Here is a 23,209-nt window from a genome sequence, read left to right as displayed (position 1 = left end):
GCACTAACAGTTTCCCTGGTCTGCCTCACTGGGGGATGGTGCCCCATTCCTCCCTCACATCCTTCCACTTACCCCTCCCTAGCCCCCGCTTCCTAATGTCAAATAAAATACACTTTTTTTCAAAAATAGAAACTCTGTTTATTTAACAAAATGGCGGGGGAGGGAGGGAGATGAACCTCTGGGGAGAATGGGGAAAGGAGGTGGGAGACGGGAAGAGAGAGGCTGGGAGAGGGGAGGGGGAAAACTGGGAGGAGGGAGCTGGGAGGGGGAAGCAAGGGGAGGAAGGGGGAGAGGAAGCTCAGCGCTCAGGGGTGGGAGTCTCTTCAGGCTACATGTCTCCCAGCACGGCAGGTACGGGGGCCTCAGCGTCCCCGGGGGGATAGGGAGGAGGGTGTGGAAGTTGAGGTAGGGGGTGTGGAGATTGAGGAGAAAGGTGAGGAGGTTGAGGAGGGAGAGATGGGAGGAGGAGGAGGAGAAGTGGAAGAAGAAATAGTAGCTGGGGGGGCACCAGGCGCTGGAGCGGCAGGAGGCAGCACACTCTGCACCAAGGTCTGCAGATGGGTACAGATGGCACGACCCTGGGCAAGCAGCTCCTTCTGGAACTCCCATTCTTCCTCTGCCCACTGCTCCATGATGTGGGTCAGGGTTCGCAGGGCCCCCAGCTGCTGCTCTCGGTATCCCTGCCGTGTTGCGGTCATCCTGTGGAGCCCTCGGGTGCAGGAGGACGTCCCGGGGGGGATAGTGCACCCTGCACGTGCAGCTGGTGCAGCTACGGAGAAAGAAGAGAAATTGTCAGTTCTCCCTGGGACACAGTGGGTGAAGCCCAGCCCCCCTCTGTGAGGTGAGGATGACCGTACCCTGCACCATCAGAGCCGCTCTGCTTGCACAGAGGCCATGGTCAGAATGTCCAGCTATCCCCGGAAGTGGGAGCTGCCCCAAGACAGCACCTATGCCCCTGTGCTGTGTATAATGTGGGTGAGGTTGGGGGGAAGATGTTAGAGGGGGCTTGTGAAGGGAGGCAGCCTGTTGTGTCCCACCCCAGGGTCAGGAGCATGTCAGGTCTTCACACACGCGTGTGGCTATCAGGCCACGGCCCCTGTGTGGCAGGCAGCTGGAGCCCCCCTGCCCAGGAGTGGCACGAAACGTGCTCGCACATGCACAGGTTCCTGCATGATGCATGGTAAGCAAGGCCCACACGCGCGGTGCCAGGTCTCCCTCCCCACCCCGCCCTCTGGGAAGGGGACAGTGATGGCACTTACATGGTGTGGCCTCCCCGGATGACCCTGCTGACTCCTCTCCTGGGACTGCTCAGGAATCCTGCTGGCGTGGCGGCTCCTTCTCCGCACCCTGAGCAGGGTCCTCCGATCCCGGCTCGCTGCTCCCCGGGGTGGCACGGACTGCACCACCCCCCAGGATGTGGTCCAGTGGCCCTGGTGTACCCCTGCCGCAGCTCTTTAATTTTCAGGTGCACCTGCTCTTAGGTGCGCCTGTGGCCTTTCTGGGCCATGGTGGCAGCTATGCGGCCATAGACGGCCGCATTCCTCCATCTAGTGCAGAGATCATGGACATTGGGGGCCTGCCCTCAAACCTCAGTGAGGTCCATGATCTCCTCACTAGTCCACGAGGGAGCGCGGCATCTATGACCCCTGGCTGGCTCCTGGGTGACTGGGCGGGGGACAGCTGGTTGGCACTGGCTGCCCGGCTCATGGTGGGGCCACTGGGTCAGGGGCAGCGACTGCTGGCAGGCCTGGATCTGGCATGTGCAGTCTGGCTAGAGTCTACCCCTTTAAGGGCTCCGGGGCTGGGGGAGAGGAGGAGAGCTTTCCTGGTTTGGCCCAGAGTGGCCACCAGGAGAAACTGGGAAGGGCTGGAGGCCAGCTAATTCGAACTAAGCGTCTACACAGCGCTTATTTTGAATTAGCTATTTCGAATTTGGCGTTACTCCTCACAGAATGAGGTTTGCCAGATTCGAATAAAGCGCTCCGCTATTTCAAATTTATTTTGAAATAGTGGTTTGCCTGTATAGACGCCATTAAAGTTAATTCAAAATAACGGCTGTTATTTCAAATTAACTTTGCAGCGTAGACATACCCTCAGGGATTATAGAACTACTCAGAACTACAGAACTATTCAGCTTCTACCACAACTACTCTGTGCAACTTGAGTATTTTTTTACAGCGAAGCTGTTCTCACTTAAGTTAGCCTAACTCAAGAGAAGTTAGCAGCGAAGACACCCGTATATAGCTTTGCCACATTAACAAAAATTAAGGCAACCACTGTGCTGCAGAGCATTCAATTCCCTTTTCACTTTTGGATTATAATTACATTTCAATTGCCTGTTCAGTACCAAATGTCAATATTTTTGACAGATTTTTTTTATACTTACCTGGGAACTGAAATGAAGACAATATACACAAAGTGGCAAAAAAAAAATCTTTTGAAGAAACAAATCTAACAGATTTCTTGTTCTTGATGTGAAACGCCAGTGGGGGATGGCTAGTGAGTGAAGGACAATGGAGGCAAATCAGTGAGTGAGTGCTCTCTTGTTTTTCAGCAGAGAAGGACAGCATAGGTTATTTTTCACCCTGTGTACAAGAATGTAACTTTTTCAAGTCATGAAATAGACAGTTTAATATGACTGGAACTGAGGCAGTACATTTCCAATCTCAGTCTCTATTTTCCTGGTAAACAAGTACGGCCTTATTGCATTCACATCAGCCACAGTCCTGATATTTCACAGTAATGATGGGGAATTATCACTCTTATTATAGTTGGTGTTTTAAGCATATACTAAAAACTAGTATTCCTTTTTTTATTATGCTGTCAATTTCTTATAATACTGTGTCAACCACAGTTAGTGAAAATGAGATCCTGTTTTTATGCACCATTTTCAATTTAACCTTTTAAGCAACATTTTTTTTCCACTGATGTGGGTTAGCTCAAGAAAGTGGTGTTCTTCATGTTTGAAACTAAGAACAAAGATATGATCCACTGGGTTGAACATAGAATGGGGAATGAGTAATCCCCTAAAGATTAAGAGTTCTAGGTTTATACTCTATTGACTGCAGAGGACATTTACTCTCTCTTCTTTGGGCTGTTTTTCATTTCCTTCTCAGGCTGTCTCTAAACTACATCCCTTTTCTCGAAAAAGGGATGTAAATTAGACTCTTTGAAATTGCAAATTAAGCCGGGATTTAAATTTCCCATGCCTCATTTGCATAATGGCAGCCGCGATGTTTTTCATAAAGGGGCTTTTCGAAAGAAAAATGGCTGTTTACATGGGGATCGATCGAAAATAAAACCCTTTTTTGAAAGTTCCTGTACTGCTGAAAAAAAATGAGGTGTACAGGATCTTTAGAAAAAGGGTTTTATTTTCAATCGATCCCCGTCTAAACAGCCGGTTTTCTTTCAAAAAGCCCCATTTTGAAAAAAACCATGGTCACCATTTGCAAATGAAGCACATGAAATCTAAATCCCGGCTTCATTTGCAATTTCTAAGTGTCTAATCTACATCCCTTTTTCGAGAAAAGGGATGTAGTTTAGAGACAGCCTCAAGGATTAAAACAGGGGTAGGCAATAAAATGGTGGCAGTTTGTCAGGGTTAACCCCTGGTGGGCTGCAACTGCTCTATTTACCTGTGCCTCCACAGGTACCAATGATCAGAGCTCCCATTGGCTGCAAACTGCCGACAAATGGGAGAGGCAGGAAGTAGGATGGACCGGGACACCACTTGCTGCAGCTCTCATTGGCTGGAAACAGCAATCTGCAGCCAACAGGAGCTGAGATCACCCATACCTGCTTAGATGCAAGTAAATACAGTGGTGGGGGCCCAGCAGGGGCTAACCCTGGCAGACCCGATCTGGCCGATGGGCCGGTATTTACCCACCCCTGACTTAAAAAGATTATCCAAACAAAAAGAGTAAGGCAATAAGGCCAAAACCTGGGAAAAGGATAAGTAAAAAGTCCAGTAACCCACAAGATGGTACAGGTACATAGGGATAAGAAGCACACACCCCTTCAATCCCTTCTAATAGAATTCCCTTCCCAATCAACATAACTTCAGTCCAGTTGAAACTGAAAGAAAACTAACAGTCTTCAGATCAAGGTACAATCACCTCTTTGCTATTACTTGCAAACACTTAAATACAGGCAGTCCCCGACTTACGCGGATCCGACTTATGTCGGATCCGCACTTACGAACGGGGCTCTCTCGGCCCGGAGGTCGAGGTGGCGGATTGCTGCCTGCGAGCTCCGGGGCGAGAAAGCCCCGTTCGTAAGCTGCTCCCGGTGCCCCTGGTCTGCTGGAGACGGTCTCCAGCAGACCAGGGGCACCGGGACTGAAGCCGCAGCCGCGGCGGCTCCTGCGCTTCTGAGGCTTTGCTCTGGCAAAGCTTCAGAAGCGCGGGAACCCGCCGCGGCTGCGGCTTCAGTCCCGGTGCCCCTAGTCTGCTGGGGACCGTCTCCAGCAGACCAGGGGCACCGGGACTGAAGCCGCAGCCGCGGCGGGGTCCCGAGCCTCTGAGACTTTGCCAGAGCAAAGCCTCAGAGGCGCGGCACCCCGCTGCCGCTGCAGCTCTGCTCCCTGTGTCCCTGGTCTGCTGGGGGGGGAGGGGGGCGCAGCTAGTGTGCCCCCCCCCCCCAGCAGACCAGGCTTTTGTTGTGGACCCTGGGGCAGAGCAGCTGGGGCGCTGCCGATTGGTCCTGCAGCGCCGCTCTGGGCACTACTGGACCAACCTGGCAGCACCCCAGCTGCTCTGCCCCAGGTCCTGATTCAACCGCTGCTGGTCAGTTTCAGCAGTGGCTGAAGCAGGACGCCTGGGGCAGAGCAGCTGGGGTACTGCTGGGTTGGTCCAGTAGCGCCAAGGAGCGAGGAGCGGTGCTACTGGAGCAACCCAGCAGCACCCCAACTGCTCTGCCCCAGGCGTCCCCAAGTCAGCCGCTGCTGAAACTGACCAGCACTGACTACAGGAAACCCGAGGCAGAGTTGCTCTGCCCCAGGCTTCCTGGAATCAGCCACTGATCAGTTTCAGCAGCAGCTGACTTGGGGACGCTTGGGGTTCTTAAGTTGAATCTGTATGTAAGTCAGAACTGGCGGTCAGTTTCAGCAGCGGCTGAATCTGGACGCCAGTTCCGACTTACATACAAATTCAACTTAAGAACAAACCTACAGTCCCTATCTTGTACGTAACCCGGGGACTGCCTGTACTACTTTTTATACTTAATACATTCACTTTTATTAATAAAATCATAGGGCTGGAAGAGACCTCAGGAGGTTGAGTCCAGCTCCCTGCCTGAGGTCTCTTCCAACCCCCTACCCAAAGCAGGACCAACCCCAACTAAATTATCCCAGCCAGGGCTAATAAACCCAGTGTAAATAATTGTTACCTGGGGGGACAACTGCTATGCATCTCTCTCTTACATTGATAAAGGGGGTACCCAGTTCATGAGCTTGTTCTGTATAAAATGTCATGCAAAGTAAGATTGAACTATCTAGGGTTCGGGTCTCATTGGAGCTGTGCACCTGGATGCTGTGTCAAGTCCCTTTCACTAAGTCTTCCCAGAGCTGAACTGCTCTGTTGTAGGCTGTGACCACAACTCTGTGCCTTGCTGAGACAGACCAGAGAGTCTGACTCAGCAGGATATAGTGGTGGGGCACCCCAGAGGGTAGATAGGAAGGCTCAGTGGTATTTCAGCACATCAAGTGATAGTCTGTGATGGAGCACCAGGGCTCCACACTGGCACCCCGCCGGCCTCCCAGTTACTGGGGAGGGGCGAGGACGCACCGCATGAGCCTGGCCAGGAAGCTGAGCATAACAGAGCGCCGGGGCTCTGCATTCAAACCCCGCCGGTCTCCCAGCAACTGGGGAGGGGCGGGGCTGCGCTGCAAGAGCCGGACCAGGGAGCCAGGGAGGACGCCGCAGCTGTAGGCATGGGACGCCGGGCGATGACGTCACTTGGCACGCCCTGCAGGATGCCAGGGGGCGTGGCAGTGCCGGGCAGCGTTGCACCACCAACTTTAACAGCCAGCCGGGGGGTAGAGGCAGGGGAGGAGACCCAGGGCGGCTGGAGGCGGAGAACTGAGGGGCGTGAGCAGGAAGGCGCCAGGAAGCAGGGGTCTCCCGCCCCAGAGCCAAGAACACTGGCGGAGGGTAGGAAGTGGCCCATGTCAGAGCAATGGATGCCCATGGGTCGGCGTGTTACGGGCAGTCGCCCCGCCGACCATAAGGGAAGAGAGTGCGGTTGTTCTCTTCCTTTTAGGGCCCTGGGCCGGGACCCAGTCATAAGGTTAGGCCCGGGTCCCCCTACCCTCCACCCCACGGAGCAATACTCAGACAGGGCATTCAAAGGCCCGTAACTTGTAAAACGAAACCTTTGGCAGGGACCGGGGGTGCACTTATTAAAAGTGGTGTAGCAGACGGCGGACTATGTACTGTCTCTCATTGGAAGAGCAGAATTGGGGAGCGCAGGGGGTGCGTATGCTTACACAGTCTCAAGGTATTTCAGCACATCAAGTGACAGTCTCAAGGTGACCAAACCAACCATATTAAGTTTCCTCTATAGGCTCTGCATCAGCGCATGCAACTACAACATGGGCAACTGTAGTCATCATACATGATCCAGTGAAACACAGATCACTAGTCAATTTACAAGATAGTAGACAATTGCTAAGAATGCAATTTAGCTGCAGAGGTGGAAAGCATGAATTAGGTACAAAAACCTTAGCAATCTTCTGTAGAGAAGAGCTACCTATCCTAAAGCTGAGAAGTATCAGTTCCAGAGCAGTTGGGAAGATCTCCTCAGAAGATGCTATCTTTCCATTTCATACCTATTCTATTTCACATATTCAAACCTCTGCTCAAACCTCACCTTTTAGCTGGTACACAATGTAACTTAAGATGCTTTTTTCCAAGACACTGCATAGAGGACCATGTGATTCAGGAGAACGCTACCGCATAAATGAAAAATTAAACTGCATGGAACAAACAGCTTATTCTATCTACACAGGTTTTTGAAAAACAGTTGCTGATGTAGTTTGCTGTTGTAAAACTCATAATCTGGTATTACTTAATCCAGTTTTATATATATTAGAGAGAGAGAGAGAGAGAGAGAGAGAGAGTGAGAGAGTGTGTGTGTGTGTGAGTCCACTTGTTCACGAACTCCTCCTAAATCATAAGAGCTAGGACCACCAAATGTAGTATGCAGTTTCCTCTTTTCCTGACTTTAAAACAAGGTCAGGATTTGGTTGTGCCAGGAAAACGGGATGTGCCTGGAATCTGATAATTTTCCATAACATGGAAAGGGCGGGGGAGAAAGAGGAGGGATGTGATTCTCATACTCACCTCTGGGGGCAGTGAGCACAGAGGAGAGTTATCCTGCAAAATGATCACTGGGGTTGCCGCACCACCCTCATACTGGCCAGCCAGACATGAAGCTCCCCCATCCTGCAATCCATTGGTAAAGTGGCCTCCCTGGATAAACTCCCTCCCCTCCCATCCTTCACCCCACTGCCAATGGGTCCTCCCCCTCCCGGAGCAATACCGGGGCCAGTCATCCCAGTGTCAGCTGCCCCATACACAACCCACCAGCACCACTTCCCCTCCCCATCCCACCACTGCCTCACCCCTGGAGCCAGGCCGCACCAGTGTGGGGGTGGCTTGCGTGGCCTCCTGCTCTTCCCCTCCACCCTCCAGGGACTGTTGGTGCAGGCCTTCCCCACCCTCAGAATGCCAAGTGAGGAGGCCTGTATAGACTCCTCCTTTCCCCCGGGCCAGGCTCTGGCTCAGCCTCAGTTTCCTAGCTTGTCAAAGGACAACAGTTGCTTTTGGTGAAATGGTACCGAAGGATTTCAATTAAGAAATTTAGTATACCTACTGTAAAGTCTGGGTTTTCTTGCTTTAATCTGATTCATAACAAGTTCAGTACATATTGACATACTATTTCAGTCTAACAACACAGCAGTTATCACTATTAGGTATTATAATAACAACAACAACAACCGAAATAGCTTATTTTCCTGCTTTCCTTTCCTTTTGAATAAAAGCCACCAACCTTACCTTTAGCTGCTGTTCTCCCCATGGTAACACTTCTGTGATCTTCCTTCTCACAATAAAAATGCTGAGGTTGAAAGCCCGGTTAATTCTTCTTTTCAGTACAACAGTTTCCTGTGGAGTAGTAATACAGCTAGTCAGTTATAGATCCAACACAACAACAAAAAAGAAGCCCTATTATCTTGCTATTTAAAGCTGCAAAAATTTTACAAGCTACTTGTAAAGGAACTTTGTGTAAACAAGAGCTAAATCAAAGCAACACCGGAAGGAGGATATGAAATTAAATTTTCTTATAACTTCTTTATTTTAAAAGAAAGCCCTTGAAAAGAAAAGCAGATTGCTTCTCACAATATTTGATATTAAAAATATTTTTCCCCCAATTTTTTTTAATATTATAAAGATTGTTTTCAGTTTCAACAGCACAAATCTTGTTTTCTTCCATCTTACACAGGAAGCCCAACAATAATCCTACTAGAAAACACCACTGGGGAAACATGCTATTTAAAAGGTAGGGAGTAATAAAGTGATGTTTAAAACCACAACAGCAAAGGCAGAGAGGCACAGCAGCTTGCTGATAAAAGTTGCAATGGCAGGTAGTGTCCAATCACAAACATCTATATGGATAAAACTGGTCTCAAATATAGCACAGCTGATATTACTATGGGCTTTAAAAGCCAGGACGTCCAAGTTACTTAAGCCACTTCATTCTCAATAAATATCTATTTTGTTACTAACTCTATTCTTCAGTACCCACATTGTTGAACTTTACTGATGAATTTTATCTGTGTTCCACTGAAATCAGAACAGTCATGTGTTAGTAGTCATGTGTTAGTCCGGTGTAATGTTGAAAGCTACTACACCAACAGCAACAATGCTAGCAAGTCATATGTTTTTCCATTCATTCTACATATAAGGTAAGAATCTAATACAATTTTAAAGCTACCAATTTTGACAGTTCCCCTTTAAGACTGCATCAGTTTCCATTATGTTTAGTTTATATCACTCTGCTGCAAGACCTTTAACTTACATATACACTTTTTCTCTAAAATCAAATTTGGCTAAAGATTATAGTGCTAGAAGGTAGAAGATGAATTTATGAAATCCAGACTTTCAAATATTCATCAATCTAAACAACACATCTGTTATAACAAGAACAGTAACTCAAAACTAGGGATGCCCCAGAAGTATTAACTCAATTTCTTGAGCTTCAAAGGGGTATACAAAAACATTAAACCACACACATTAAAAATGTGAATTGTAATTTAACAGCTGAATAGCTTTTACTGGAACTTCACTATTCCAAGGTAATTGAGAGTCTGTAAATTATATACTCTCAAGATGGATTCTACCATGCGACCCCTTACTTCTACAATATACTTCATGTAAATAAAACCAATTGAAAACTCCATTCAATATAATTTAATGAAATGTGTTAATTTTAAAATATTTCTAATGTATCAAACAGGTATTATCATTAAAATTATCAAAGCAAAAGATTCAACCTGTAAATAAAACTGAATATTAAAACAAGTAGTAAAGCATTTTTGCTACACAATAATTCCTATAAGTGATCATCAATATTGGGAGTTGAAATCCATTTAAACCTCCAAATAAACTGTACGTTAGAAATGGTTGTAGAATTTTCCCAAAACATTTCAAAGCTTTTCCTTTTTAAGCAATAAACTATGAAAGGTGATACACAGTGTCAAAATAGCCGTGTTTATGGGTAGATTACTTAAAACAGGGTATGTTTTTTATCTTTTTTGTTCCAAACATCAGAGTGCACTTGGTGCTGTAATAAAGATTCCAACCCTGCAGTGATAGTCATCAAGTTTAGCACAAGTAGAGCGTCTGTCAGAAACATAAAAAGGATTCCAGAATTTCATTAGTTTATGTAGCACCAGATAGGCTATTTTACAACATGCTCACCAGCCTGTTAAAAATGTAAGACAATTGAAAGTTCTCAACCCTTGTTTGAAATACTACAAACCCAACAACAGGATAAAATTTATTACTATTTAAAAGAAGTGTTATTTAAAAGCCAGTTGCACTGAGTTTACATTATTCACTGTGTTTAAGTGAGCTTCTAGACATTATTTCTTATATAAATTAAGTTGTACTTGAAAACTGAATTTCCGAGCCTCCATTCTAGACAACAGCATGAAAGACAAGTCTCTGCTGGACTAATGCAGAATGTAACTCCTTTCTGGGGTAGTGTTAAGGAGAATCTAACTCAGTGTTTCAACAACCAACACTCCTCCCTGTGATCTCCCAGACGCAGTTTAAGGAGGCAGCAAAGTTGGTCTTTGAAATCAAAACACTGGTCTAGCTCACCCACCTAATTAAGTACCTTCCCTAACAGTTGGTTGTGTGTTACCTGTTGCCTACTCACTACCCCAATAAGGCTGTGAATTCTGTGCTTATAACTTCCAACATCACTGGCCCACTCATAAGAATGCATCCCTATATATGTAAGTTACTGTAGAAAACACAAATACAAAGAGTGAAGCTGCAGAGACAAGATCCTTCTTGGGCAGGACAAGCAGGGAAGAGGGGAAGCCTAAGACATCCTTGAATGTGTGAATGAGCAAGCAAGCAAACAAAATGTGATGAAAAAAAGATAGGAAATGAGAGTAAGAGTAGGGCAGACATAAAACTAGAGAACGGAAGAAAGAAACAAAGGAAGGAAAGAACCAGAGAGGAGAATGAGAAAGATGGAAAGACAGATGCATGGACAGAGAACTAGGAATAAACAAGGGCAAAAAAGTAACTGGAGAGGTGAGGAAAAGAGAAAGAAAACTAAAAGCATAGATAAAAAGTCAATCAAGCTAGGAACAACACGTTATGTCAGCCACACTACAGGAAACACCTCAAAAAAGTCCATTCAGATATTAGAAATATAGGATCAACAGAGGAAGTCAACAATAAAATCCCTTGACCGAAACTAGGGAAACCGAAAATCAAAGGCAAAGGGCAAGGAAGAAAAAAGCATGATGTCAGCAATAAAATCAATGTATTAGTAGTCTCATAACATTATATATACACACAAACTATCCTGCTCTGTACATAGCAGATCTATGAGATTCTTATTTCCATCCTTCTCCCTCCTGTTTGTAATACACACTATCATATCCTGATTTAAATTAGGCAGAACTCTTTATGGCAGGGACTTTCCTACTCTGTGCACAGTACAATAAGTTAATAATCCTGATTCAGATTTAGTACTACCTTAATACAGACAAAGGTACAGTATTTCCAGACCACACTGTGACTTCTAAGTGAATAATGTCCCATCACAATATTATGTCTCTCTCGCTCTCTCCCTCCCTCCCTCTCTTGGAGGCTGAAACAGAAAAGAGAGGGATAAGAAAAGGTATCAGGGACAAGTTATTTGTATGAAGGTTTAGCAAAATTCTATTTTGACAGATAACATCAAGGGTTATTTTTAAGCATTTGATAGTGGGGGTTGCACAACATCTCTCACCTGCTATCTCCTGATCCTCAATAAAAAATAGCCCCCTTCTTCAACTGTCTTCCAAGTCCCAACTTTCAAAAGACAGTAGGAACATTTCCATTGCTAATATTGATCAAAACACTATTTTCTGTAAACATTCTTGAGAATAAAACACAAATAAGAAGTCAGAAGAAATATCAGAATGTTTGCATATCCTTTTTGCAGTATTTGCCCAGCTGCTGTATGTACCCTAAAAAAAGCACCTTTTCCTTTCCATTTCTTATGATGGAAAGAACAGACCATGAGTTTTCCAGTTAAAGCATTTAAGAAAAGTCTTCCGTTAAAAACGTACTTTATCTACAATAAATGTTGTGGGAAATGTGAAGAAAATATTGCTTAGTACCATCAGACTAATTTTCCTAACCTCTTCTCTTCCTCCTCCCTCCACGTAGATATTTATCACCACCACTATCATCCTTTCACTATTATTTGTTCTTTCCACACTAGCAATGTAAGCGACTAGTCGACTCAACTAGTTGCTTTCGCTCCCGATCTTGCTGCCTCTATCAGAGAGAAGCAGCAAGTGGGGGAGGGAGGGGCGGAAAGCAGGAGCCAGTGCTGGTGGGAGCTGGCTTAAAAGCCCATTCCCCCCAGCACCGTCTCTGGGGGGGGAGGGGAACAGGGAGGGCACAGCAGGTAACTGGCGGTGCTTCTGCCTTTGAAATGTATCAAGAGCTCCAGGACTCTTGCTACATTTCAAAAGCAGAAGCGCTGCAGGAGAAGGAGACTCAAGCAGTCCTCGCTGGCCCTCCAACCCCCTCCTGCTTTTGAAATGTACAAGAACCTCGGAGTGCAGTGCGGGGCCAGTGGGATTCAAGCAGACTGCTTGAGTCCCCCGCTGGCCCCGTGCTCCCTGCAGCGCTTCCATCTTTAAAACGTAGCAAGAACCAGCAGGGTTTTTACTACATTTTCAAAGGCAGAGGTGCCCTTGTCAAATAACTGATGCAATCTGACTATTCAAATAGTTGATTAATCTAAATTTAACATCCTTATCTCACACAAGTGTCTGTCTCCCTCTGACTGTTCCAATGAAAATGGATTATACAGACAAGACACAGTATTAAGAACCACTACATATGTTTTCAGTTCTGATTCCTAATTATTCAGTTTAGGGATGTAAGCGGATAGAACTAGTGGACTATTCGTTAAGCATAATCTTATAGGATAGTCGAGTAGTCACTCAACTTGTCAATCCCCCAACCCCCTTGCTGCCTCTATCAGAGAGAGGCAGCAAGGGGGGGAGCAGGAGCCAGTGCTGGGGGGAGCTGGCTTAAAAGACGGTCCCCCCCAGCACTGTGTCTGTGGGGGGCAAGGAGGAAGAGGTGTCCCTGCTGCTGCGCCTCTCTCATTGAAATGTACAAGAGTCACCCATGGGAGAGGCGCAGTGGGGAACCTGCAGGAAATCGAAGCAGTCCCCCCTCATGCAGGGTCCTAACTAATGCACCTAGTCCTTTGAAATGTACAAGAGCCATAGGCAGCTCTTGTATATTTCAAAGGGAAGAGGCGCAGGCCCCCCCCCACCTTATTGTCTAATTGATTAGTCAATGAAAATTTCTAAGTTGATTAATCGAAATTTAACATCCCTAATTCAGTCCCAACTATATGGTGATGTCACTGGTAGCTAACTATGGATGGCACTGAAAGGCCTTCACTTCTTTCCCATGTAAGATTTTACAGTACTTACATATCAAACTTTTCTTTTATATGTGATTTAAAAAGTAACATAAAAATGACATGTATTCAATCAGGTCTTCCACTATTCATTCACAACAGAATCCATCAGTTGCTCGAATAAAGGTACAGGTTGGACCTCACTGGTCCAGCACCCTCAGGACCTGACCAGTCCCAAACAAGGGAATTTGCTGGACCAGGGGAAGTCACCTGCCACCAGCTTCCCAGCCTGCTGCCCCTCCCTGCTGCCAGCCTGGCTGGGGAACCCTGGCACGACGGGATCCCCAGCACCAGGGGATCCCCAGCCACTGCCTGCTCCACTGCTGCTTGCCGGGCTGGGAATCCCTAGACTAGGACTCCCCCGGCCAGGTAACTCTGAGGCCTAGGCCACACTGCTGCCAGCTGATGAGGGATCCCTGGGGCAGGGCTCCCTGGCCACTGCCAGAGCTTCTGCTTCCAGTGCAGCAGCTGCCCCCCCCCCCCCCGGTCCCATTGCTGCTGGGGTGGCCAGGCATCCCTGACCCTAGGGATCCCCAGCCACTGCCAGTCCCTCTGCTGAAGATTCCAGGTATGGGAGGGAGGGAGGGAGCACGAGAGAGATGGAGATGTGAGATCTGGGCATGAAGGGGATGGGGGTGGGATGCTGACCTGGCACTCCTTTCCCAGGGGCACACGTGGCTCTTTGCCCACCACCACCCCCAGGCACCACTATAATCACTATGTAAGTTTTAAAGTCCATTTAATCCTTTACTTGAGCTGGAAAATCCCAGATTTGAGAAGTCTCTTGTCCCATTCTCTGTGAGAAAATGCTATAAAAACTTCATGGTCCACCTATGCCACCACGTAGTTTTCTGCACATAAAACCCAGGACTGGCATTGGGGAGTTGCAAGCAGGGCAACTGCCTGGACCCCTATCACCAGGGCCTTCACCACGCTAAAATGCTCAGGTTTCAGCTTCAGCCCTAGGTGGCGGGGCTCAGGGCTCCAAACTTCAGACTGGCTTTCTATCCTTGGCCCTGGGAAATCTAATGCTGGTCCTGCTTTAAGGTCCCCACTCTAGGGGGCCCAGACTCCTGGTTGAGAGCCACTGCTTTATATTATGACATTGCATGTTTTCATTTCTGGCATATACAGACAGGACATACATTGGATGGTAAAAGATTTTTTCAAATCTGAATATGGAGATATACCTATTTCATAGAGCTGGAAGGGACCTTGATAAGTCATTGATTCCAGTCCCCTGCCCTCACAGCAGGACCAAGTACCATCCCTGATAGATTTGCCCCCAATCCCTAAATGGACTCCTCAAGGATTGAACTCACAACCCTGGGTTTAGCAGGCCATTGCTCAAACCACTCAGCTATCCCTCCCCCTCATATAAAATAGAATATATAAAATAGATTTTTAAATTCCTGAGCTTATACGCAATAAATAGTATTGTGATTAGAAATGGTTCTCCCACTTCCAGCTCTGTCAGTGAGGAGGTCGTCCACAATCCAACTCAGAAGAGAAAAACATGGAATGTGTTTGATAGGATCTAGGGACCCACATGCAAAGAGCAGGGGTCACCATAGATCTGATTTAGCATTTTTTACATCCAGCCTTATGAAGGAAGTCATTGTCTCTTGAAACAAAAGGATGGGATTAGGAGGAATAAATTCTCAGCACCATTTAACTTTAGGTAATTGGTCTTGTATTGGAAACACCACGTATCAACATTAAGCATCAACATGGAGCTGTTTGACATTTATTTTGCTCAGAATCAGATTCATAGAACACTAGAACTGGAAGGGACCTCGAGAGGTCATGGAGTCCAGTCCCCTGCCTTCACAACAGGACCAAGAACTGTCTAGACCCGTGTTTCTGGAAGTGTTCCGCGAAACTGCTTTGAGAAACACATTAACTGTCCGCCCCGGTTTCTTTATTTACTGACACCGTGGCCACAGAGCCTCGCAGCTCCAACTGACTCCGTTTTGCTCTTTGCAGCCAATAGGAGCTGCAGGAAGCAGCGTGGACTGGGCCACCGCTTCCCGCTGCTCCGCATGGCTGCAAAGAGTGAAACGGAACCAATAGGAGTTGAGAGGCTCAATGGCCGAGGCTCCAGTAAATAAACAAACCAGGGAAGCCAGTTAATGTGTTTCTCAAAGTGGTTTCACGGAGCACTTTCAGAAACACTGGTCTAGATAATCCCTGACAGGTGTCTATCCTGCTCTTAAATATCCCCAGTGATGGAGACTCCACAACCCCCTTAGGCAATTTATTCCAGTGTTTAACTACCCTGCCAGGTAGGAAGTTTTTCCTAATGTCCAACCTAAACCCCACTGCTCCAAGGAGAACAATGCATCTCCCTCCTTCATGTAACACCCTTTTAGATACTTAAAAAAACGTTATCGTGTCCCCTCTCAGTCTTCTCTTTTCTAAACTAAACAAGCCCAGTTCTTTCAGTCTTCCCTCAGACCTCATGTTTTCTAGACCTTTAATCATTTTTGTTGCTCTTCTCTGGACCTTCTCCTATTTCTCCACATCATTCTTGAAATGTGGTGCCCAGAACTGGCCACAATACTCCAATTGAGGCCTAATCAGAGCAGAGTAGAGCGGAAGAATAACTCTCCTATTAATGCATCCCAGAATCGTGTTTGCTTTTTTCGCAACAGTGTCACACTATCGACTCATGTTTAACTTGTTGTCCACTATGACCCCTAGATCCCTTTCAGCAGTACTCCTTCCTGGACAATCACTTTCCATTCTGTATGTGTGAAACATTGCACCTGGACCCAGAGAGGGCATCAACAGCAGGAAAGGAAACCTGCTTGCTCAAAGAAGTAATGAGAAAAGTTTAAATATAGATATATTTGAGAAATACGATGTGGCTTGTTCACTGACTGTTCCTGGTTGTAATAAACATTTACCATATAACCAGATTTTAAGTTGGACGAATACTCCAGAACTCAACCAAGCTCCAGAACTGTAACCAAGCTTTGGTTATCTATTCAGTTTCTTCTTCCAATTGCAATATATCTTTGCACTAATTATAGCATTTGCTAGAAAATGAGCAAATATTTTTGAAGAATTTAAACAGTTATTGCAAAATATTATACTTAAATGCACAAGTGTACACATATGTATTAAACCAAAAAATGATCGACACAACATTATTTATAGCAACTAGACAGCAAGAATACTACTAGCATTGTCAGCTAATCCTTACAGAGAAGTATTTCAAGTATTTTGTTTCAAAGATTAGAATCACTGACTTTCACATTCAAACAGTGCACCTAAAACTATATTAAAAGGGCCTTTGAGTTTAAAGTAGGGGTGTTAAAATGTGTTTAAGTAACCATGTAACCACTGACATTTTCAGCTGTTATATGGTTACCCCGTCTCCCCGCTACTGCCCCAATACAGAAGCAGGCAGCTAACCAGGAGCCAGCGTGAGCTGGGAACCAACTTTTAAGCCAGCTCCTTGCACTTACTGGGAGCCTGCGTGTAACTGAAGGTTAATCGATGGGCACCGGCTCACTGGTCACCCATGTACACGGTTACACTCTCACATCCCTAGTATAAAATAGAGATGTAAGAGTTTAACTATTAAACATTTAACAGATAAGCATCAGCTTATCAGTTTCTATTACAGTTATACTCTTCCCTACCAGTATTCACCTGCACCCAGCTGCCGGCCCTGCGCCTGGGAGCCGGCTGCTGTCCCACGCTGCAGGCTCTGCAATGGCTTATACTGCAGAGACTGCAACATGAGATGGCAGCCAGCTCCCGGATAGCAGGGCTAGCAGCCAGTATACATAAGCCGGCTCCAGGCACACACTGACCCTACTCCTGGGGGGCCAGCTGCCACCCACATGCTGTCAGCTCTGCAGTATAAGGTTTATACTGCAGAGCAGCTGGCTCTCCTGGAGTAGGGCCAGCAGCTGGCTTATACTAGAAGCCAGCTCCCAGTTGCTGGCCCCACACCTGGGGAGCCAGCTGCTGCCCCGTGCTGTAGGCTCTGCAGAGGTTTATACTGCAGAGCTTGCAGCACAGAGCAGCAGCCAGAGTCAGAGCATGCTAGGAGCCAGCTTATATAAGCAGCCCCGGCAGCGCAGGCAGGGAGGCAGGACCCTAGCCCCAACCCCACCCAGCTGGGATAGTGCAGCCCCAGTCCTAGCTACGTGGGCCAGGCAGGTTGGGGCCCCAGCCAGTCTAACTCAACCCAAACAGGCTCATGTGGCACTCCCTCAGTCATGCAGGAGCAACCCAGGCCAGGCAGGCAGTTAACCAGTTAATTAAATTATTATTTACAAATCTAGTTTTTAAAAAAAACTATTGAGGAGGGATAAACTTGTATGTTACATTATACTCATCTCTACTGCAGCATATCTGCATTACTGTGTACTACAAATCTCTCATCAAAATCAGATGCTGAAAATAAAAGCTTCACAAAATTGTTATACTGTTAGTTTATTTTTAGACCAACCCAAGTAATATCCTTGTAGTAAATACTATACACTACTCACAAAATTAGCTTTTCTGTTAATAATTAAAATAAAAGTAGCTTGACTGTAAAAGTGTTCAGAACACACTGTCACAGAGTTAACTCAGTGGTTACTAGACTACAGAAGATCTATGGAGCACCTGCCAGTGGAGCGGGGTGCATCTATTTCCCACATAGTGCTGCTTTCCTTATTTCCTGCTATTAAACTGCTTTTAAAACACCTAGAAATATATTAAAGCTTTTCTATCATTACCTTTCCCATGTATTCCAAGTATCACAGCAACCAATTGATTATCAATGGTGGAGTGGTTGTCCATGAGACTATCTACTAAATGTGATCCACAAAAAAGAAAGCATTTGAGAAACTCTAAATTAATTTAAAACTGAACTATAATGACAAGTAAAATAAATAAATAAATAAATAAATAAATAAAGATCCCATATTCAGTTAAGATCATTCTTCAAGTTTTACTGAAAAGATATTGGGATTTCAAATAAATGTGTTGTGAAAAAACATTATCTATAAAATAATATATTTTTCCTCTTAATAATCAGATTTGTTAATTAGGCTATCCAGAGTTAACAATGAGGTTAAAATCATTTTTAAGGTGAATTACTTCACAAAAATATTTACACAAGTGAACGAAATATTTTTTGTCTCCTATTTATTATAATTCCTAGGTTACAAAGTGATTTGATTATTTTTTCAGTCTTTTATAGTTTATTAAATCAGAAAGAGGAGAAAAAGAGGGGAAAAAGCAAGGCTTTAAAATTTTAAATTATAATAAGTAGCTATTTTGAAAAGAAAAATCCATAAAATGCTTTTTTATTCGTAAAGTTTAACTGAGCATGAAATTTGGGTTTAATAAGATAAGGTTCCACTTAATTGTTAAACCTTTGTAATCTGTTCTGCATTTTGCCCCAACGGCTACAGACAGTGGTTGACAGATAATGTTTTGATAAGAAGAATTTATGTTTATGAAAGTTGCAATTGAGTATTCAGACTTTGTTAAAAAGCATACAAAGTACCCCAAAGAAAGTTAAGAAACGTATTTCCAAAAAACAATCCATCATACAATAAATCCATACTCACTCTACAATCACTCCAATGTAGGGTATAACTTAATTTTAAGCAGAACTTTATGCATGTTTTAACATGCCATATTTTCCAAGTATAGGACTGTTCCTTAACCCCTAAAGGGATGGGGAACCTATGGCCTGGGGGTCTTGGCTTACCTGGATCCAGCACTTGAGGCTCACTCCTGCACTTCTTCCTGGCCAGAACTCGCATTCCCACTCCACTTCTGCACCCTACCTCCCATCCCTAGCCTGCTCCTGCATCACAGCACCCTCCCAAGACCCACCAACTTCCCAACCCATTCCTGCACCCTTCCTCCTACCCAGAGCCCACACTGCAAACCCACTTCCCAGCAGCCTCCTCCCACATACTAAACCCCTCATTTTTGGCCCCACCCCAGAGCTTCAAGTGAGTGAGGTGAGGTGGGGTGGGGTGGGGGGTTTGGAGAGGGGGAGATTTATTTGCATTGCACTTCCGTGCGGCCCCTAATTTTTTTGTGAATCAGTGGCCCCCAACCCAAAAAAGGTTCCCCAACCCTGCTTTACATTCTGCCTTCCACCAGTCTGGACAGTGACCTACTGACTAAATGACCACAATATGACCCATTTTAAAAGCAACAAACAGGTTAGTACGAGGGGAGGGTTAGTTGGCTGAGTGGTTGGCTAGTTGATCTGGGGGGTTGTTGTTCTGTTTTTTTGTGCACTTGCTGGTAAATACAGTTTCAAGGAACATATAGATTTTTAAAATTATTAGACCACTTCATTTTCTGGTCACACAAAATTAGACATGTTTTCACTGCCCCTAAGTGGTGATATTTGAAAGGCAAACATGCTTTCATACATATTCAGAAGAAAACATAAGACACAATTATCTACTGCTCAGGACCATAGGGTTTTTTCTTGAACAGAGAGGCATTGACTAGTCTCTTGCTAACTACATACAACAAGGAAACCTTATTCCCGCTGCCCTGCAATTCGCTCCAGCTGGAGAGGGAACCCGCCAGTCAACTGCACGCGGACAGGAGCCCGCTCCACACATCCCTCTCCCCGCCCACCACTCCATTTCAAACCAAGCTATTCCTCGGGCAAAACTCCCGTTGACTTTAGCTGGAGCTTAGCCCGAGTGACGAGGGTACAAACTCCCTAGTGAGGAAAAGATGAGAGTGCAGATCTGCTGAGCCGGGCCCTCTCCTCCAGTGTCCGATCCCATCCGCCCGGCTCTTGCCCTAGATGGGGAGCAGCAGCAGTCCCCACGCGTGCATTTCCCAGCCGCTGCTAGGTTAGAGGATACGCGCGGCGGGCTACTCCGCCAAAGGGAGGTGTGTCCTCGCCGCAGCTCCTGTCAAACGCTCCTACCCGCACCGGGGCGATCCCGACCCCCCCAACAAACCCGGCTGCGCGCACAGCGGAGAGGCACCACCTCGGCTCGGGGAGGGAAGTTCAGGCATTTCCCAGGCTCGGGAGCAGGTAGCTGCACCAGCCCGACGAAACCCAGCAGCTTGGGAGCCCTCGGAGTGGAGCGTGGCTGAGCGGACAGAAAGCGCAAACCCCGGGGCACCAGGAGCTGCTAGCGGGCGGCCGCTCACTGAGCTGGGGAGCAGAGCGTCCGCCTCCTCGCGGCTGCTCTTACCCCCGATGCCCGTGCGTTGGGGCTGGGAAGGACGCTCCGCGCCCGCTGGACTTACCCCCTCAGCATCCGGCTCTGCAGCTTTCACTCCTCAAGCCCCTGGGGCTGGCCACTGCTGCTCCCCGCGTGGCCCGAGCCCTAGTGGGCTGCAGGAGCAAGGACCGGGGCGGTGGGGGGAGAGACCTTGGCTCCTCCTGCTCCTATTAACTAGTCCGGACGATGCAACGGCTCGACACACGCCCCCCCCCCCCATCTGTCCCGTGTTCTGCGTGAGGCGAGGGGGGTGCGCATCCGTGCAAGGGGCGGAGACAGCAGCAGCAGCAGCTAAGCCCCTGCCCGGGCTGCGGGATCTGCTCAACACGCACCAGACAGGGACCCAAAACCTGCTGCGAGGCCGGGAGGCGGCTCGGGAGCCCGAGGAGGGAAAGCAGCGGCCAGCCCGCCCCACCGGCGGCAGAGGGGGCTCTGCAGGCGGCACCACTCCCCTGGGCCCCGCGCCGCCCAGGAGCCGAGGGGAGAAGGGGGCAGCTGCCCCGCTCCTCCACCCCCTTCCCGGCCCGTCCAGGCGCGCGCGCCTCACTCCCTCCCTCCCAGCGGAGCCGCCGCTGCTACTCACCGGGCCGGGGGTGGGGCAGGGCCAGGCGCCCGCTTCCTCGCGCGCCGCCGGCGGCTCGTGGGTCTGTCAAGCAGCGCGCAGCCCCCGCCGCGGGACTCGCGCCGCCGCCATGTTAGTGGGGCGCCCGCGCATGCCCGCCAGCCGCGCTGGGGGCCGCCGCCTCCCCGTCAGCCGGGCGCGCGAGGGGACTGGGGCCGCCTCCCCCGTCAGCCGCCCAGCGCCTGCTTGCTCCGGGCTGTCCCGGGTCTGTCTACACCGCGGCTGGGCCGCAGGTTCGAGGCCGAGCGTCCCGCGTGCGTCTAGACGCGGCCTGGCCGGCTGCACCGCCTGGGGCAGGAGCCCTCGTCCCGCTCTCTGCCTGCCTGAGGCAAGCATGGGCGTGAGCGCTGCTAGCCCCCGTGTGGATGCTCAGGAACCCCACGCTCGCCGCCGCGGGCCCCGCACAGCCAGCGGGACAGAGCATCTTATGGCCAAGCGGCACTGAACGGCCCGGGCTGGCTCCTGGGTTTCCCCTGCGAGGCTATGAAATTGCCCTTGTAGCCCTGCAGCTGTGGCTGGTGCCATGGTTAGGACCTAGCCACAGAAGTGGATCTTTGAGCATCTGTATTGCTATGGTTAGCCACACGCTCTGAGCCCTCACATTGGCCACGGCCCCGAGAGGACTCATTGCTGGGGGCGGTTTATTTTGCTATAGACATAGGGCAAGAAAGAGCAGGAGGACGCTACTCCTCCCATCGCCTCCCCCTCCCCCCCATACTATAGGCATCGTGGGTTGTGTGAATGTATATAAACATACACTCCCAAGTGTACACATCTACGAAGAAGTGTCCAGGGAGACAATTTAACTGGCATCTACAAGTCTGGCAAAAGAGAAGTTACCCCAGGGCTCAGCAATTCAAAAGGGCCCAAGGTTCCCTGCTGTTGCTGCTGCTGCTGCTGCTGCTGCTGCAGAAATGGCAGCAACCAGAGCATCAGGCCCTTTAAATCACCACCAGAGCACCACATAGCCTGTTCCAGGAGGCTTGAGGGGGAGGGGGAGAAGAGGCCACAACCTTCTCTGGTCTGGCTACCCCAGCCTGCCCTTTGTCCAGGGGCCCAGCCAATCTGTCTCCTCTAATGCTGATATAAAATAAGCATATACAGTATTCATACTCACACACTATTATATATCTACTTTATATAGAGAGATAATTTAGTTTCTTCTAAAGGATGTAAACATGAGCATGCAGTATATACCACAAACAAAAACTAGGTTAAAAGACAATTATTAGTATTGCAAAGTCAAGAACTCAGAAGTTAGTACATGCAAAAATTAAGGCTTCTTGTTCAACCCAAGTCTTTAATTAAATGATTGTGTATTATTTTTTCCTCAGGACCCTAACACTCATGGGCTACGTCTACACTGGCATCATTTTCCGGAAATGCTTTTAACGAAAAAGTTTTCCATTAAAAGCATTTTCAGAAAAGAGCATCTAGATTAGCACGGATGCTTTTCCGCAAAAGTACTTTTTGCAGAAGAGTGTCCGTGCCAATCTAGACGCACTTTTGCGCAAAAAAGCCCCGATCACCATTTTAGCCATCGGGGCTTTTTTGCGCAAAACAGTACTGTGCTGTCTACAGTGGCCCTCTTGCGGAAATGATTTGCGCAAGAGGGCTTTTGCCCGAACGGGAGCAGCATAGTATTTCCGCAAGAACACTGACGATCTTACAAGAGATCGTCAGTGTTCTTGCAGAAATTCAAGCGGCCAGTGTAGACAGCTGGCAAGTTTTTTCGCAAGAGCAGATGATTTTGCGGAAAAACTTGCCAGTCTAGACACAGCCATATAGTATAAAGATTGAGCAGAGGTCAGTTAATGAACTGCTATTGAATATTTTGTTTTTCATTGTTTAATACATACCTTATTTACAGCACCCTGTTCAAACCATATTCTGAAAACAAAATCACGGACTTTTCTATGGTGCTAATCACTATATTATCTGTGCTTATTAAATGTTAATGATTTTATTTTCAAAGTACAATAACCCTTGAGATGAGGGAACTCATTTTACAGATGGGGAACTGAGGCACAGAAAGCTTAAGAAAAAGTTTCCACTAATTTTGGGGTGCCTAATTTGAGACACATAGGAACTGATTTTACAGAGCATTATATAGCACTTCATATATGCAACA

At 47.4% G+C, this 23,209-nt stretch overlaps 1 protein-coding gene across 3 annotated transcripts in view; it reads right to left on the bottom strand.

Annotated features, from left to right (window-relative positions):
* Window positions 1-21,359, bottom strand: part of SCML2 (Scm polycomb group protein like 2) — a 141,481-nt gene extending 120,122 nt beyond the window's left edge. Inside the window, exons 1-2 of one of the 3 annotated variants that reach the window (XM_075913888.1) lie at window positions 21,040-21,359; window positions 8,055-8,162 (exon numbers count right to left, since the gene is read on the bottom strand). In XM_075913888.1, the coding sequence (XP_075770003.1) occupies window positions 8,055-8,076 (22 nt within the window). In that variant the 5' untranslated portion in view covers window positions 8,077-8,162; window positions 21,040-21,359. Of the gene's footprint in view, window positions 1-8,054; window positions 8,163-18,955; window positions 18,978-20,481; window positions 20,999-21,039 lie in introns of those variants that run through there. The other 2 variants (XM_075913895.1, XM_075913902.1) reach the window with 2 other exon arrangements.
* Window positions 21,360-23,209: the final 1,850 nt, after the last annotated feature.

This window comes from Pelodiscus sinensis, chromosome 1 (assembly GCF_049634645.1).
Source record: "Pelodiscus sinensis isolate JC-2024 chromosome 1, ASM4963464v1, whole genome shotgun sequence".
Lineage (NCBI taxonomy): Eukaryota > Metazoa > Chordata > Testudines > Trionychidae > Pelodiscus > Pelodiscus sinensis.
The sequence above is the reverse complement of the archived record's forward strand: the minus strand, read 5'-3'. Positions and strand labels throughout refer to the sequence as shown.